Source organism: Gymnoscopelus microlampas (assembly GCF_963454915.1).
Source record: "Gymnoscopelus microlampas genome assembly, chromosome: 5".
Classification (NCBI taxonomy): Eukaryota; Metazoa; Chordata; class Actinopteri; order Myctophiformes; family Myctophidae; genus Gymnoscopelus; species Gymnoscopelus microlampas.
Window position 1 is genome coordinate 15,006,431 of NC_139942.1, and position 15,179 is coordinate 15,021,609.

At 40.1% G+C, this 15,179-nt stretch overlaps 2 protein-coding genes across 2 annotated transcripts; one reads left to right on the top strand and one right to left on the bottom strand.

Annotated features, from left to right (window-relative positions):
- Nucleotides 1–270: 270 nt before the first annotated feature.
- On the bottom strand, nt 271–6,038 carry epdr1 (ependymin related 1). The gene is made up of 3 exons (XM_084058495.1): nt 5,628–6,038; nt 2,561–2,769; nt 271–614 (listed from the first exon to the last, which is right to left on the bottom strand). The coding sequence occupies exons 1-3, from the start codon at nt 5,942–5,944 to the stop codon at nt 406–408; spliced, it is 735 nt and encodes a 244-aa protein (XP_083914621.1). The 5' UTR covers nt 5,945–6,038; the 3' UTR covers nt 271–405.
- Nucleotides 6,039–7,733: 1,695 nt separating this feature from the next.
- Nucleotides 7,734–11,015, top strand: nol7 (nucleolar protein 7). The gene is made up of 8 exons (XM_084058497.1): nt 7,734–7,939; nt 8,356–8,416; nt 8,685–8,740; nt 8,848–8,873; nt 9,090–9,195; nt 9,706–9,830; nt 10,251–10,328; nt 10,818–11,015. Exons 1-8 carry the CDS (start codon nt 7,740–7,742, stop codon nt 10,889–10,891), a joined length of 726 nt encoding a protein of 241 aa, XP_083914623.1. The 5' UTR covers nt 7,734–7,739; the 3' UTR covers nt 10,892–11,015.
- Nucleotides 11,016–15,179: the final 4,164 nt, after the last annotated feature.

Here is a 15,179-nt window from a genome sequence, read left to right on the forward strand (position 1 = left end):
GCTATTCAAAAATAGCAGATATACAAGCTCGGCACAGAGCGCTATGAGCTTGTAGATCTGCTATTTATTTATTTTTATCGTGAAAATGTGCGCAAATCATTGAATATATATTTGTAACTCAAATCTTTGCTTCTGGGGGTTCCTGGAACAACATATTTAAAAAAATGTTTGCTTTAAAAATATATAAATTCAAAGATTTTACACAAATGTTCACGATTAAAAAAAATAGCAGATCTACAAGCTCATGGCGCTGCACTTGGTGCCGCGCTATGAGCTTGTAGATCTGCTATTTTTGAATAGCCAAAGAAATCTAAAATGACAGAGATGCGTTCCCCGATTGAATGGGTTAAGATCAGAGGTCAAAGGTGAAAGTTGGGGCGGGAGGGGGGGGGGGGGGGGGGGGTCTTAGCAGTGGGTGGTGGTGGTGGTGGTCTCGGACATCCTGTCCAGGCGGGCCGCCTGGCAGGTGGAGGGCGGGGTGAAGACGTCCGGGTCGCTGATCCCCAGCTGGATGTCGAAGAAGCGCGTGGAGGTGGTGACGCTGCTGTTCCTGGCGTAGGTCTCCTGCACGGGGTAGCAGTCCTCCAGCGTGTAGACCCCCACCCACGTCTCATCTGATTGGCGGAGACAGACACAGAGAGAGAGAGACCGGGTGATGATGGCGGTGGAAAAGATCCGAATCAGAATCAGGTTTATTGTCACATCACAGGTTTACCAATCTCGGAACCCAGATTCAACTGAAAAAGGAAAAACAGCGACCTCTGTTCGTCCCTCCTCAGTTGACTCTGGGCCAATGCTAATGTGGGACCCGTGCGCACGGAAACGGGGTTTAAGTCTGCCTTCAGCGCTCCACTTCCGGGTGGTGCGACTATGATTTCATTCCCACTAACAATATTTCTACACAGAACACTAACACCACTTCTCCCAGAGAACATGGATCGTTTTGGTTATAAGCCCACTTGTTTCTATGATGAAAGAGCAAGTTCAAATGTGAATATCTTTCCGTGGTTTTGTCTGCTCCGCGGACGCTATTGTTAAATTAGTTTCCGGTAGTTTCCAGTCGGGAAAGATCGACGGACGCGTGAATCCCGCCCACTACATTTGATTGGGTAAAGCGCGGCCTGCTTCCTGATCTGAAGGCACGCCCACTCCCACACAATGTGTACACGTTAGGACGAAGATTCAGGACAGATTCTCTCACGCAGTGCAGAATCTGTTCTTGAGAGATTACAGGTTTACAGAAGCAAAAAAGTGGGTGAAATTCATAGTGCCTCAAGGGAACTAGGATACCTAAGGTAAACAATGAATCTAGCATCTGTCTAATAAACTGAAGCGGAAATCACATTCTTAACATTTGTGGCCAAGAAAAAAAACGAATCTAAGTAACAAAAGATGAGAACAGGTGACCGAGATACTGTATCAATTTACACTTTAGGCATTTAGCTGACGCTCTTAATCCAGAGCGACTTACAGTGAGCAAGGTAAACACAAGGTAATAAATCAAATGCATAGAGATAGTAATCTAGGATCATAGGTAAACCAAGAACCTATCATCAGTCCAAACCGTATAACATCAAACAATATATGTGCATAGTAAACTATATAGTCGATATCGAAAGACGCTGGCAAGAAGGGATATGAGGAGAGAGGAGTGCTAGGGGGTGAGGTGGGGTCTGAAGGGATGAGTCTTCAGACTACGGTGGAAGATTGGGAGTGACTCATGATTCTGTAGTTCTTTTTTTTATCAAAGGAAATGGGGAGTGACATGCAGCAAAGGCCGTCAGGATCGGGACTCGAACCCGCAAGTTTATTCCATGGTTTGTGAGCCAGGAGAGAGAAAAGTCTAGGGTGTATGGAGCATTGTCCGGGGTGTTTTAGGGAAGGCTCGAACTGCATTCCTGTGTAAGCCGATCTAAGTGAGAAGAAAGTGTTGGATCCGTCCTTTTTTAAGGTATGGGTGTCCATGCCTTTGGTTGCCTTGTTTGTACCGTTTTGTACTGGGTGTGGCCAGCAACCGGAAGCCAGTGAAGGGGGGAAAAAAGTGGGGGAGACATGCACATTTTGGGAGGTTGAAAGCCAGCAGTGGTGGAAGAAGTACTCAGATATTTTACTTAAGTAAAAATAACAATACCACAATATAAAAATACTCTGTTACAAGTAAAAGGCCTGTGTTCAAAATGTTACTTGAGTAAAAGTACAAAAGTATTGGCATCAAAATATACTTCAAGTACCAAAGGTATAAGTACTGAAATGTTTGAGATCTCTGAAGCTCACAATGTGCGTTGTGAGCTTGTAGATATGTATAAAATAGGGCTAAAGTGGTTCATGTATTTTTATAATATAATAACTTACAAAGTAAGTAGTAACTAAAGTTTTCAAATAATTGTAGTGGAGTAAAAGTACAATATTTGCCTCTGAGATGTAGTGGAGTAGAAGTACAAGTATTGAAAATTGGAAACATATTCTGGATCATTTGGAGGGCCTTAAGCGAGCATGGGAAGCCAATAAGGAGGGAGTTGCAGTAGTCAAGATATGATGATCTGTCAGCAGACAGACTTACGTTTACGAGCTGGTTTCCTGTCAGACCACTCCTGCACCTGGATCATGTCCCCGGGTCCGCCGATGAAGTACTGGTCCTCGAAGGTGGAGTTGTCGGGGATGTCAAAGGGGTCCCAGGCCTCCGCCAGGGCCAGCTTAGAACACTCCTGGGTCTTCTGGTCGATCTGGAACATCACCCCAGTCTGGTACAGGTAGATGTACTCAAAAAACCTGCAATCAGAAGAGTTCAACTTTATTTACTGAAAATAAAATAGCCGATCTACGTTGTGGATCGACATTGTAGATCGGCTATTTTCAACAAACAAATCTTGACAAATCTTCTCTTATGGGGGTCCCTGGCACAACATCTGTTCAGATGGGGGTCCGTGGTTTAATATAAATCAATTGTGGGGGTCCTTGACATGAAAATGTTTAAGAACGACTGGTTTAGACAGATGCAAGGTTTAATGTTTATCTGATATCCTAGTTTCTTTGTAGATCTAAATTGTTTTCTTTGCACGTCAGCGGTTCTCAACCTTTTCAGCTCATTCTCTGGATAAGAGTGCATGTCTGCTAAAAGTGTCAAATACATTTTAAATTGTAGTTGGCACAAATGTTATTTTATACTCTGTGTATTCAGTTCAAGCTGTTCTAATATGACACCTAATACAAACCCTAACTTATGCTCTGTAGTAAAAACAGTTTACTTAATTCATGCAATCAGAACAGTTGGATTGGCATTTACATCACAGCACTACTTTTTGTGCAATCTGAGCAAAATAATGAACCTGTATCCTTTATTTATTAATTCAAAGAAAATCAATAGTGTGTTTGAGAATCAATAAAGTATCATAAAACTATCACAATATTCAATTGTATCTGTATTTTCTCACCCCTAATTAGAACTTGCACGGTAATCAAAACCCATCCATTTCATAGGTTACTGTGGGAATCGAAACCATAATGCATTGTCACTAAGATTAGCCATGTGATAAAAAATAATAAATAAAAAAATATATTCAACACAAAGTCTACAATGTGCAGTTAGATGCATAACTGACTAAAAATGGTCGAAACAAACTCACTTAAATTTAATTTAATAATGTCACCTTTTCAATAGTCATAAATGTTAAGATTTTACCAGTTTTCTTTTTATGTTGTGAGAATTTGAGTTTGTTCGAAATTACTCACTACACCAATGTAATGATCCTGATGAATTCAGCCAATCACTTGTACACAGACAGTCTCATGATCTGCAATGTAAACCGATCAGAGTCAGCCATGATTATGCTGGCTCACTTATCAACACTATTTTTAACCTCACCTTATTGCTGCTCATGTGTAACCTCTGCTACAATTTATGCTTATTATGTTTATAACTTAGATTTGTTTTCAACCTTAAACCTGTGATGTGACTAAGTTGATTCTGATTGTGATATTGGCTCATATATATATGTCCAAAACTGTTACTTTTCAGGATTCAAATTCAAAAGTAGCAAAAGTAGCAGATCTACAAGCTCAAAATGTGTCGCTTTGCACTGCATTATGAGCTTGTGACTCTGCTACTTTTGATGCTTTTGTGTGACACTGTGGTTTACGAAAACCCCAAAAAGTTAAAATATGGAGATAAGAGGTTTCTGCCCGACAGCAACAATATGATAAATACATGTAAGACATCTCACACTATTTTATCTAAGGGTTCACACAGTATTTTAGCAGGTTATCCGGGACAGAAATGATTGATTATAAAGGGATAAAGTCATCATACTGTGTGTAGAGCCATCATGTGCCAAAGCAAGCAGTCACAGTGGATTAACCTTTTGAAATGGACTCATGACTACACGGAACAACCAGCTCTTTGCATCCAAATGTGAATGTTGTTGGCAGTGATTCATATAATTCAGAATAACTTCAAACACATCCAGTGGGGGCAATCCAACTGTTAGGTAAACAGCAAATACATTAGGTGGGTTACACATTTAATCCAATCAGGAGAGAGGACCCCACCAAGATAATTGATCAGCTTGTATTCCAGTTCCAATTGTGTCCGCTCATTTATTCCAAGTTCACTCCTTAATCCTGTATGCTGTATGAGTTCTCTCTCCTGATTGGATGGTATTCCAACCTGAAAATGTGTTTTCTGTTTACCTATAAGAGCTGGAGAAACCCCTGAACAAACACTTTTATAGCAATGATTGCTATCAGAATATAGAGCTTTAGCACATCATTTTTACACCAAAATAAATGAATCACTTACTACTATTATTATTATTATTATTAGTAGTAGTAGTCAGTGGTGGAAAAAGTAAAAAAAAAAGTACTATGTAAAAGTATCAATACTCCAATGTAGAAATACTCGCGACCCCATATATTATAACTCTATATGGTCTTGACTTATTGTGAGCTTGTAGATCTGCTATTTTCAAATATTATTATTATTAACGTTTGATGTATGATGTTTTGTTTTGCATAGTAGTGTATAGGCTATCTGTCTGTCAATAAATGTATTTTTGAATTGCATACAAAGGACCCCAATGGAGACAAGCCATAGTCTTTAAATCCTCTTTGCTGGACTTGTATTGAACTTTCATGTGCTTTTTTCTACTGCTAATAACGTATTCAATCAATCAATCAATCAATCAATCAATCAATCAATCAATCAATCGATCCCTTCTTTACCTCTGGCAGGGGGTGTGTTTCTATCATTATTAATATTGTTGTTATTATTATTATTATTCCACACCTCTGGCAGGGTGTGTGTTTCTTGTTATTATTATTATTATTATTATTATTATTATTATTATTACATACCTCTGGCAGGTGTGTTTCTTGTTATTATTATTATTATTATTATCATTATTATTACATACCTCTGGCAGGGTGTGTGTTTCTTGTTATTATTATCATGATTATTATTATTATTATTATTATTATTATAATTATTATTATTACGTACCTCTGGCAGGGTGTGTGTTTCTTGTTATTATTATTTATTATTATTTTTTATTATTCTGTACCTCTGGCACAGACTGGCAGGGTGTGTGTTTCTTGTTATAATTATTAGTATTATAAGTATTATTATTCCATACCTCTGGCAGGGTGTGTGTTTCTTGTTCTGCTGCAGGACTCTCAGTCTCTGGTTCTGGGCGTCGTAGGACAGGTTGGAGCGGGTGTTCCTCCCGGTGCTGTGGTCATACTGGACCGACCTGCCCTCCCACTGCAGGGGGGCCGAGCAGGGCCCTGCCCCCTCGCCTCCGGTGGTCCACGGACCCCCTGGCCCTGCCCCGCCGGTCCATGGAGCCTGGTCCGGCCCGGAGGAGGAGGAGGAGGATGGGTGGCTGGATGCAGGGGAAGGCAGCGTGATGCACGACGCGGTGAACAGAAACAACACGGCCCGGAGTAGCATGATGATTCTTTATGATTAAATTATGTATTTAAGCGTGTTTGGAGATGAAATGGAGCGTATCTGTGCTGATTCACAGGGGTCGGTCTCCAGTGAACCGACGGCCTTTTGTTTGGAAAGAGATCTGCGTAATTTGCGTAAACAAGCGCAACACGCGCAGTCAGTCACGTCACTGGCCTGTAATAGCCTAGCCATGGTTCACATGACGCTTGTATACACAAGCGTCATGGTGCCAGTTGCCCCTGGGTTTTCGCGGATTTCTTTTTGTTTAGATTGCCAACTCTCACATGTACATAAACGTTCAGATTTCAAATATAAAGTGCTTACCACAGAGCCACGGATGTTACCTCGCGATGCGGACCACATTAAGTACCCGTATCTCCCGTATTGTTCAATAAAAAGCATTTTAAGCCCGTCGCCGGCCATTTCCTTTTTTCAGGTTTTTTTTTTTTTTAATGTATCAGAGTGCAATACACCTCCCAACCATTAGGTGTCGCATGGTTGAAAGTATCGGAGAAAATTTGGAGAAAATGGCCGGCGATCGGATTAAAATGCTTTTTATTGAACAATACGGGAGATAAGGGTGCTTAATGTGGTCCGCATCGCGAGGTAACATCCGTGGCTTTGTGGTAAGCACTTTATATTTGAAATCTGAACGTTTATGTACATGTGAGAGTTGGCAATCTAAACAAAAAGAAATCCGCGAAAACCCAGGGGCAACTGGCACCATGACTGTCATGGAATGACAGTCATGTTTCAGGGCTAGTAATAGCCAGACCCAGCGTGGTCTAACTATGAGAGTTACGACACTAGCGTTGACTCTCAATGTTAGAATGGAATGCAGAAATGCTGTCTATCTCAGGAAGTTCCAATGTTTGGAACTACAGCCCATAGCGGCCCGCTTTGCGGCGAACGTGACGCGACTCTGGCCAGACCCATAGCGAGAGAGAGAGAGAGAGAGAGAGAGAGAGAGAGAGAGAGAGAGAGAGAGAGAGAGAGAGAGAGAGAGAGAGAGAGAGAAGAGAGAGAGAGATGCGTCACGCTTTGATCTCGCCGCAAAGCGGGGTGTTGCCTCCTGTAGTTCCAAACATTAGAACTTCTTCATTGAGATAGAAAGAGAACTTTCGCATTCCATTATTCGATGCGAGTCTATGCTAGTGACATAACTCTCTCTATATATCACGGCTGGTAATATCCAGACAGCTCTGATAACATCAGCTGGGCCCCCTCCGATTCGGAAAACAACATACCGGTATTCATGGCAAACACTTTCATAATGCCACAGATAATTCCACTTCGACGGTCCTAATATAAGCATTAAATAAAAGCCATGTGAATTAAATAGCCTGACTGTGTTAATAATCAATAATAACAACAATTAATTAATAATAAAGCGTCCTTACTTTACGAAACAAGGTTACAAAGTAATTTGTTTTTGTTTTTGTCCAAACAAGATAAAAATGACAGCAATAGTAGTATGAAAGAGGTACACATCATCATCGTTTAAGTACAATTCAAATGATAAAATAGCCTATGTAAAATAAAATAAAATCACTTAAATGCCGGTAACAGGGTCATATGCCTCACTTCGCATATAGGTATATGGATTTCCTGTATTATAATGTGAATAGTTTCATTAATAATATCCAAATAATGTTATTTCTAGTGTTCCGTTATCCTGCACAGGTGCATGTGTTTCACATCTCCACCGCCAGAGGGCAGACGTCCTCATCAGGCGCCTTGGAAGGACGTCACACACACGGCGCGGGTTCATGACGCATCAGACCAACAATCCAACATGGCGTCTAAACAGCATGGGAAGAAAAAGACTGGAGCTCCTGCGTCTTCTAAAGGAGAAATGGAGCAGAAATCAGATCTAAACATGTTGATGTTTGATTCCAGTGATGATGATGATGGAGCTCCAGACGAGGTGACGTTTGAGGACTCTAAGGCCACCGCACTGCAGAGCATGAGAGAGGCTCTACAGGCTGCCACCAGGTAGAGGATTTATTATATGAATATTAATATATATGTACAAAAACAGAGGATGAGAGAGGCTCTGTAGGATGCCACCAGGTAGAGGATTTATTATGTTAATATTCACACATTAAAGGTAGGGTAGGTGATTTTCTTTGGTTAAAATAAGTGTTAAGATTAAAACATGATATTGATAAAAAACAGTGAAATGGTTAAAATTAAGATCAGTGCTAAGAGACCCCCTGCCCAACTATACACAGCTAAGAAAAAGTAAAAGTGTAAAAACACTCAAGGCATCAATACGTCCATCTAGGCAAATGCCTTGTTTAAAAGGTAAACAATAAAATAACATTTTAGTAACAAAATAACGGTAATATAACATGATATGTGATATTTTCAATGCTATTGACAAAAACCTTCACCGTTTGTGTTGACAGAGAAAAAGAACGACTGAAAGAAAAGAGAAGAAAGAAACACGAGTTGTTTCAAGAACAGAAGGTAGTGTGTGTGTGGGTGTGGGATCATGTGATGACAATGTTTTGGTAGATGTGTGTGTGTCAGTGTTATTATAGTTTCACTATTAACACAATAACTAAACTAGAACGGAGAGACAGGAGTTGTTTCGAGAACAAAAGTGTCTGTGTGTGTGTGTGTGTGTGTGTGTGTGTGTGTGAGATATATGGTAGTGGTTGTGTGTGTGAGAGAGAGAGATCTGGTAGTGTATGTGTTTCACTGATCCAGGTTATGTGTTCTCTTGTCTCTACAGAAACGCAGACTGTTACCTGCTGAAGTTCTAGAGGAGATCGGTGCTCCTCCTTTAAAGTACGTTCAGTCTGAATCCCTCGTTCACTAGTGGAGCTATCGCTCTTTATCTGTCTGTCATCAAAAACACTTAATTTGTCCTGTTTTTGTCCTTGTCATTTCTATAGGAAACTGGAGGTGCCAGAAGATAAAGGTTAAAAAAAAGACCCTTCCCTTAACCTTAATTTCTACTACTCTATTGCACGAGTGTGTTGTTTGCAAAAGAGAACTGATCTACAAACTAACAATGCATTGTAAAGTGATGCGTTGTTAAGCTTGTCGATCTGTTCTTCGCGAATGACAGCCAGTCTATATAAAGTGAGAGTGTGCACGTGTTAATGAAGTTCTAAATCATTCTGTTGTCACCCAGCTGAAGACAAGGAGAGAGGTGAAGCGGAAGGTTCCTCAGAGGATGATGAAGATAAGGCCTCCGAGGATGAGGGCAAAAAGAAAACCAAACGGAAGTACAGCCGCACGTGCGTAAACCATTGGATTATGGTGTGCCTGTAGGCTGCCTGTAGCCGCAAGCAACTTAGATGCTAACACAAAATGATGGCTGCACAGTTTATTAACAGAAAGTTGCTCATAACATGCAGATAACGGCAGATTTTTTTCAAGCAAAGTCTTGACAGAGACAACGAGGCTAACCCAAGCTGTCCGTACACAGGTGCAATATTGGTGAAAATATTTTTGTTCCAGGGTCCCCCACAAAGCAAAGTTTTGAGTTACAAATGTTCCCTTTGAAAAAAAAAAAAAGAAATGTATTTTCAAATATTGGCACTAATGTTCAAGATGTTTTTTAAATGGCAGATCTACGAGTTTGGATATATCTGCTATTTTTGAATATCCAAAGAAATCTTAAAATGGCACAGATGCTTTCCCGTTCTTAATACAATCAGATAAAAGATAGGCTATGACTGTACATGTAACTTAAAAAAAAGTAGCAGGTACGTAACATGAGCTGACCTGCAACATGTGTGCTTCAGTGTGAAGGGAAGCTACACGGTGACGACCATGACGAAGCCTCCACCCATGTCCTCCGCCCAGCAGCAGAGTGCTGTGGACTTCCTGCAGAACAGAATGTACGGATCCAAGACCAGCAGAACCACATGTAAGAGCACACTGCATACATAATGTGATCATACATACTGATGCACTGAACTGCTCCAAGGATCAGTTCCATATTGTCTGTCGGGTGGATAACCTCATATGAACTAAACTGTTTCAAGATTCAAATGAAAAAATAGCCAAAGTATCAGATGTACACGTTCAAAACGCGTTGCTTCGTGACACGTTTCGAGCTTGTATATCTGATATCTTTTGTGTGATGCTCTAGTATGATCACGTAGGGCATTCATTTACGAAAAAAGTAAAACTAAATTAAATATGGATGTAAGAGGTCTCTGCCAGACCACAGGACGTAGGATCAGACAGTAGGAAGTAGTTAAAACAGGAATAAATTACTTTATTTTTTTTTACAGTTTTACATCCATTTTAAAACTGCCATATTTACGTCATCCTGTCATTACAGCCAATGAGCTTCTCTCACTTGGGGTCAAGAGAGGTGAGAGTAACGTAAACGCCATGCAGTTCATCAACAAGGACTGGGGTGAGCACACACACACTTCTGATCTTGTTCTCTCACTGTTATTTTGTGTATTCAGACAACAAAATATCTGCATTGTTTACTGCAGTAACATCATAACAACATAGGCCTGAGTAATGCTTAATTTATAATGTTGTGCGACTAAGTATAAATCAGGGTTCAGTGTCCAGACTGAGACACATTTATAGAAATAAGATTTGAATCACATTTCAAACCAACTAGGAATGTGGTTCAAATCTCATTCACAAAAATGAGTTTCAATGTGTTTATTCTTTTTGCCGTTTAGAGAACTCCAATTGCAATCTGCCTAGACTTAAACAGTGGTTTTCAACCTTTTTCATGCCAAGGACCCCTACATTGATATACATTTGGCTGCGGACCCCCATCTGAAAATGTTTGGTGCCAGGGACCCCTAGAAGCAAAGATTTGAGTTAAAAATGTTCACTTAATACCTTTAACAGTTTCTAATGTGGACTATGACCTCTCTTCCAGGCTACAAGCACAAGGCGAACGCAGAGAAGTTCAAGAAAAGGTGGCTCCACAAACAGAAGCTTCAATCCAGCTGATTGAAATGAACACCGGTTCCAACTTAAATAGCGCCATCAGATCTGTAAAAGAGCAGTTCATAACACCTGTCCACTTTAACCAGCGCTATCAGATCTGTAAAGAGCAGTTCATATCACCGGTTCCACCTTAACCAGCGCCATCAGATCTATAAAGTGCAGTTTATAGCTCAAACAGCGCGCGCTTTAGGTGGGACTGATGCGTTCAAATGTCAGCTAACATCCAATAATCCATGGCCTGTAAATGTATGTGTATATTTCACCAACTTCAACCTAAAATGGGTACACTGTAAAACACCTCTGGGGTCATTTTAACGTCTACTCTGTCTGCATCCGATGTTTTTTTAGGTTTCTTGATTCTTGACCACTCCTCCTATATACGCCCATTCGACTTTAAAAGTGACCGCAGAAGTGTTTTAAGTGCAATAACATGGACCCAAATTAGCAGACCTACAAGCTCACAAAGCGTCGCACTGTGACATGTTGTGAGCTTGTTGATCGGCTATTATCGGCAAAGAGCTTTGGTGTAAAGGGGGAAAAAGGAGCGGATACCGTACATTTATAGAGCCCTGGGGGACCCCAGTCAACTAAGTATATAGGGTTTAAGTGGTTTATTTCAACATGTCACATTGGGACCACAGAGTATAAATTAGGCTTAATGGTACAGTCACACATGTGCGTCAGAAGCGTTGTCGCCAACGCATGCCGAGGGGTCAGACGTGTCCGTTTACCATGTGTTGTCTTGCTGGTTTTGGGCAGTGCTGGTTTTCTTATGTGTAGTTTGTTTGACTTGCATTACAGTAAGGCACTCGGGTGACACAGTGGTAAAGTACCAGCTTTTCTGAGCGTCTAAAAATGACGTATGTTGGAGTAGTTGGCTCAATGAAAGAAACTCCCGTAGAATAGTGAACGTGACACCGAGCTCTGAAGTAGGAAGAATACACTTCTTTCTAGGGTCTTACCTGGATGGTTACGGTGTTGGAGACTGCACATTGGAAAGCAGCTCGACTGTTATCCATACTGCATCATTCACATGCTGTTATTTACCATGTCAAACTGGTCAACCAGGGTTTTGAAATTTGTGACACAAATCCTAAGATATGAAAAAAGTGTACAGCTTATAATTAAACTTAAAATGTGTTAGTACTCTATAAGTATTAGATACCAATTCACTCATTATAAAATAATCTTGATATGAATCTATTTGTACTCCTCTCTTTATATTTGACATTATGGAGGAATAAAAATGGGTATGCAAAAAATGGTTTCAAACTCTCTCCAGTGAAACTGCAACTATTTTTGTTTAAATTGTTTTTATATAAACTGGTACATTTGATATCGCGATACTTTCTCCCGCGATAAATAATCTATACTGCCAGAAAATATTGTGTAATGATGATTTTGAACTGTTTGTGTTTATGAATTGAATACAAGGACTATCATGATATATCGTTGGTGAAATTTCATGCAATATATCGAACATCGTGCTATTATCGAGGGCCTAATATCGCCACAGATATCGTATCGTGAGATACCCATATCGTCCCACCCCTAATACTATTGAGGCAAAAAACGGACATACGTTTCAGGAAATGGGGGATGGGGAGCCATTTTTATAGGCGATTCTTTTTATTAAAAAAATCTTCAAGCTCACACTGACACGTGAGCTTGTAGATCTGCTAAGACGGAGATACAAGGTTTCTGCCTGACAGCGAGAGCATTTTATATAAAAGGTGTGGCGTTTGGACGACCATTAATTCAATGATCTGTGATGTGAGGTGCGCATTTAACCACATGAACCGTTGCGTCCCTATTCTGGTCAAACAGTTGCAGAAAATAGCAGATCTAAATCTAAACGCTCACAACAGCACTGCATTTTGAGCTTGTAGATCTGCTATTTTTGGCAAAGTGTTTTGGTGTGAAGGGTAAAAAAATGAGTGGACCTGGAAGAGAGCCCTGGGGGACCCCGGTTATAGGTCATAAGCTGTCACTCCAGCTCTTTAGTGAACAGGAAAAAAAGCATTTTCAGGTAGGGATAAAAATGTTATCCTATCAGGAGAGACCTCATACAGGATAAACAAAGTTAAATTGGTGGTGATGAAACAAATGAGCAGGAAAATTCTGGAACTCTAAATGTGTTAATGGATGTGTTCTCTCTGTAATGTTCGGTCACGTTTATTGAAGTGCGGGTACACAGGAGACGTTAATGAATGGGTTCTCTCCCGATTGGATGAAATTTTGGTGCCCCACCTGAAAATGTACTTTGTGTTTATCTAAAGCGCTGGAGAGACAGGGGGACTCCCGTTACTGAACAAACACTCTGTAGCAATGATTACTATCAGAATATAGAGCTTTAACTTTGTTTTAACAAAAAAAAAAATCACTTAACCACTTTTTATTAACTCTGGCTGACACCAATCTTGAATGTACGATGGTAAGAATAAGCTAAATTGTATTGCATCAGGAATTCCTGTTGGAGATCTTTTTGATTGAATCATTGGCACTATGTAATTGAGCTTATTCTTACCAGCGTGCGGTCCTTACTTTCTTTGTTGACGCCAATCTACCCCCCGTTATTTTTTACCCAATCATATTACAGGTAGTAGAACCCATTAATCATTCTCAGGCTGCAAATGACAGTTAAGTTGTACGTATGTTGGTGAGAGTACCGTTATGGTGGGGTGGTTGTTGTCAAGAACCTGTACTGTACTTTGACGCATTTCATAAATGGAGAGGACAACATACACACACAAATAATGTGTGTGGTTTTGGTGTATGCCATTAAAACCAGTATAGTAACCAGTTACGTATGGTTCTATAGTGAGCAAGGGCATTATAGTTTAGCATTTTCCATTAGTTCAGTTTTAATGTTTTTTTGGAAAATGCTTTAAAAAAAATATTATATAATTCAAATAAAGAAATATCAGAAAAAGTATTGTGTAACACAAACTATAAAAATACTATCCTTATGTATTAAGTATTGACAAAGACTAAAACTAAGGACACTTTCTATATGATTTTAGTTTAGTAAACACACAATACAATTTGTTAGACATCAATGTCCCAAGTCATCAGTCCCAACGGTACAGCATCCAAGACAAGTTCTATCATTTGTCGTCTTTTTAATATAAATCATTTCACCCTCACACAAATTGCACATCATTTTTTTTTGTTTTGTTTTTTTTTCTTCTCCAAATGGACACAACAAGTCAGCAGTGGACAACAAATTTGTTTGACATCTTCCTTTCAAACACCGTGAATTGGCTAAATAAAAATAAAAAATCAAGTCAAGAGAAGAGACATCTAAACGTGATCTTATCACCACTTTATACTATGGCATGCATAGGTTTCAGACCTTACTCATTTAGAGAGACAATAAGACACTTCTCTAACAAGATTTTTTTCTTTTCTTCTTTTAAATCTAAACAATGATGTCGTGACTGCTTGCACTTAAAAAAAAACGAAACAAAAAAAAAAAAGTTACAGAAAAGCTCAGTTTCCCCATCAGGAGAAACATCACATCTGGAGACCCTCCTCCTTGGAGAAAGCAAGAGGATCAGTGTCGAGATCAGACAGACACGTATATATAATATTTATATAGATTATTTTCCTATCATTATTTTTAAGCCTTTAGCATTCCGGTTTCTCTGCAAAAAAGTGGCAAAGCACAAACACACAGGCTTAAAACACACAGTTTGCGATGTTGTCGCCCTAAAAGTATTTGGTTCTTTATTTCTGTAAATACGTGGCAGCCACAGTGCAGTTTGACATTACTGGGTGTTTTTTCTTTCACGAACACCTCTCAGTTGATGAGAGACAGAAAGACGACCCAATGAAAAACAAGTAGGGGAGAGAGGAAGTTAGCCTCGTTGGGAGGTTCGGTAGGTACTGCGGGATGTCGCTGACAAACCAAAAAAAAACTAAAAACAAACCAGCTTAAAAACAGGCGAGCTTTAGGGCTTTTCACACCTGAAATCCAGCAGCAGCCTTGATGAGAAGCAGGATGCTACCAGGACAGTAGTAGCCTACTAGTGGGACAAGGGCGGCTCTTCAAGCTCACAGCTCTAGTAGATAAAGAAAACAGGACCAGAAAGCAGTTAAGGAGTGGAGGTTGCGCTTGGCTAAAGAAGTTAGATGAACCATTTCACCCATGACAGTCTCAAGTCGCTCTCCCAACACATTTATGCATTACGGTAATTGGCTTCCAGGTTGGGTTATACACCACCCCAGCAACGGCTGCCAACTTTGGTTTACACCACCCCAGTAATGGCTGCCAAGTATGGGTTACACC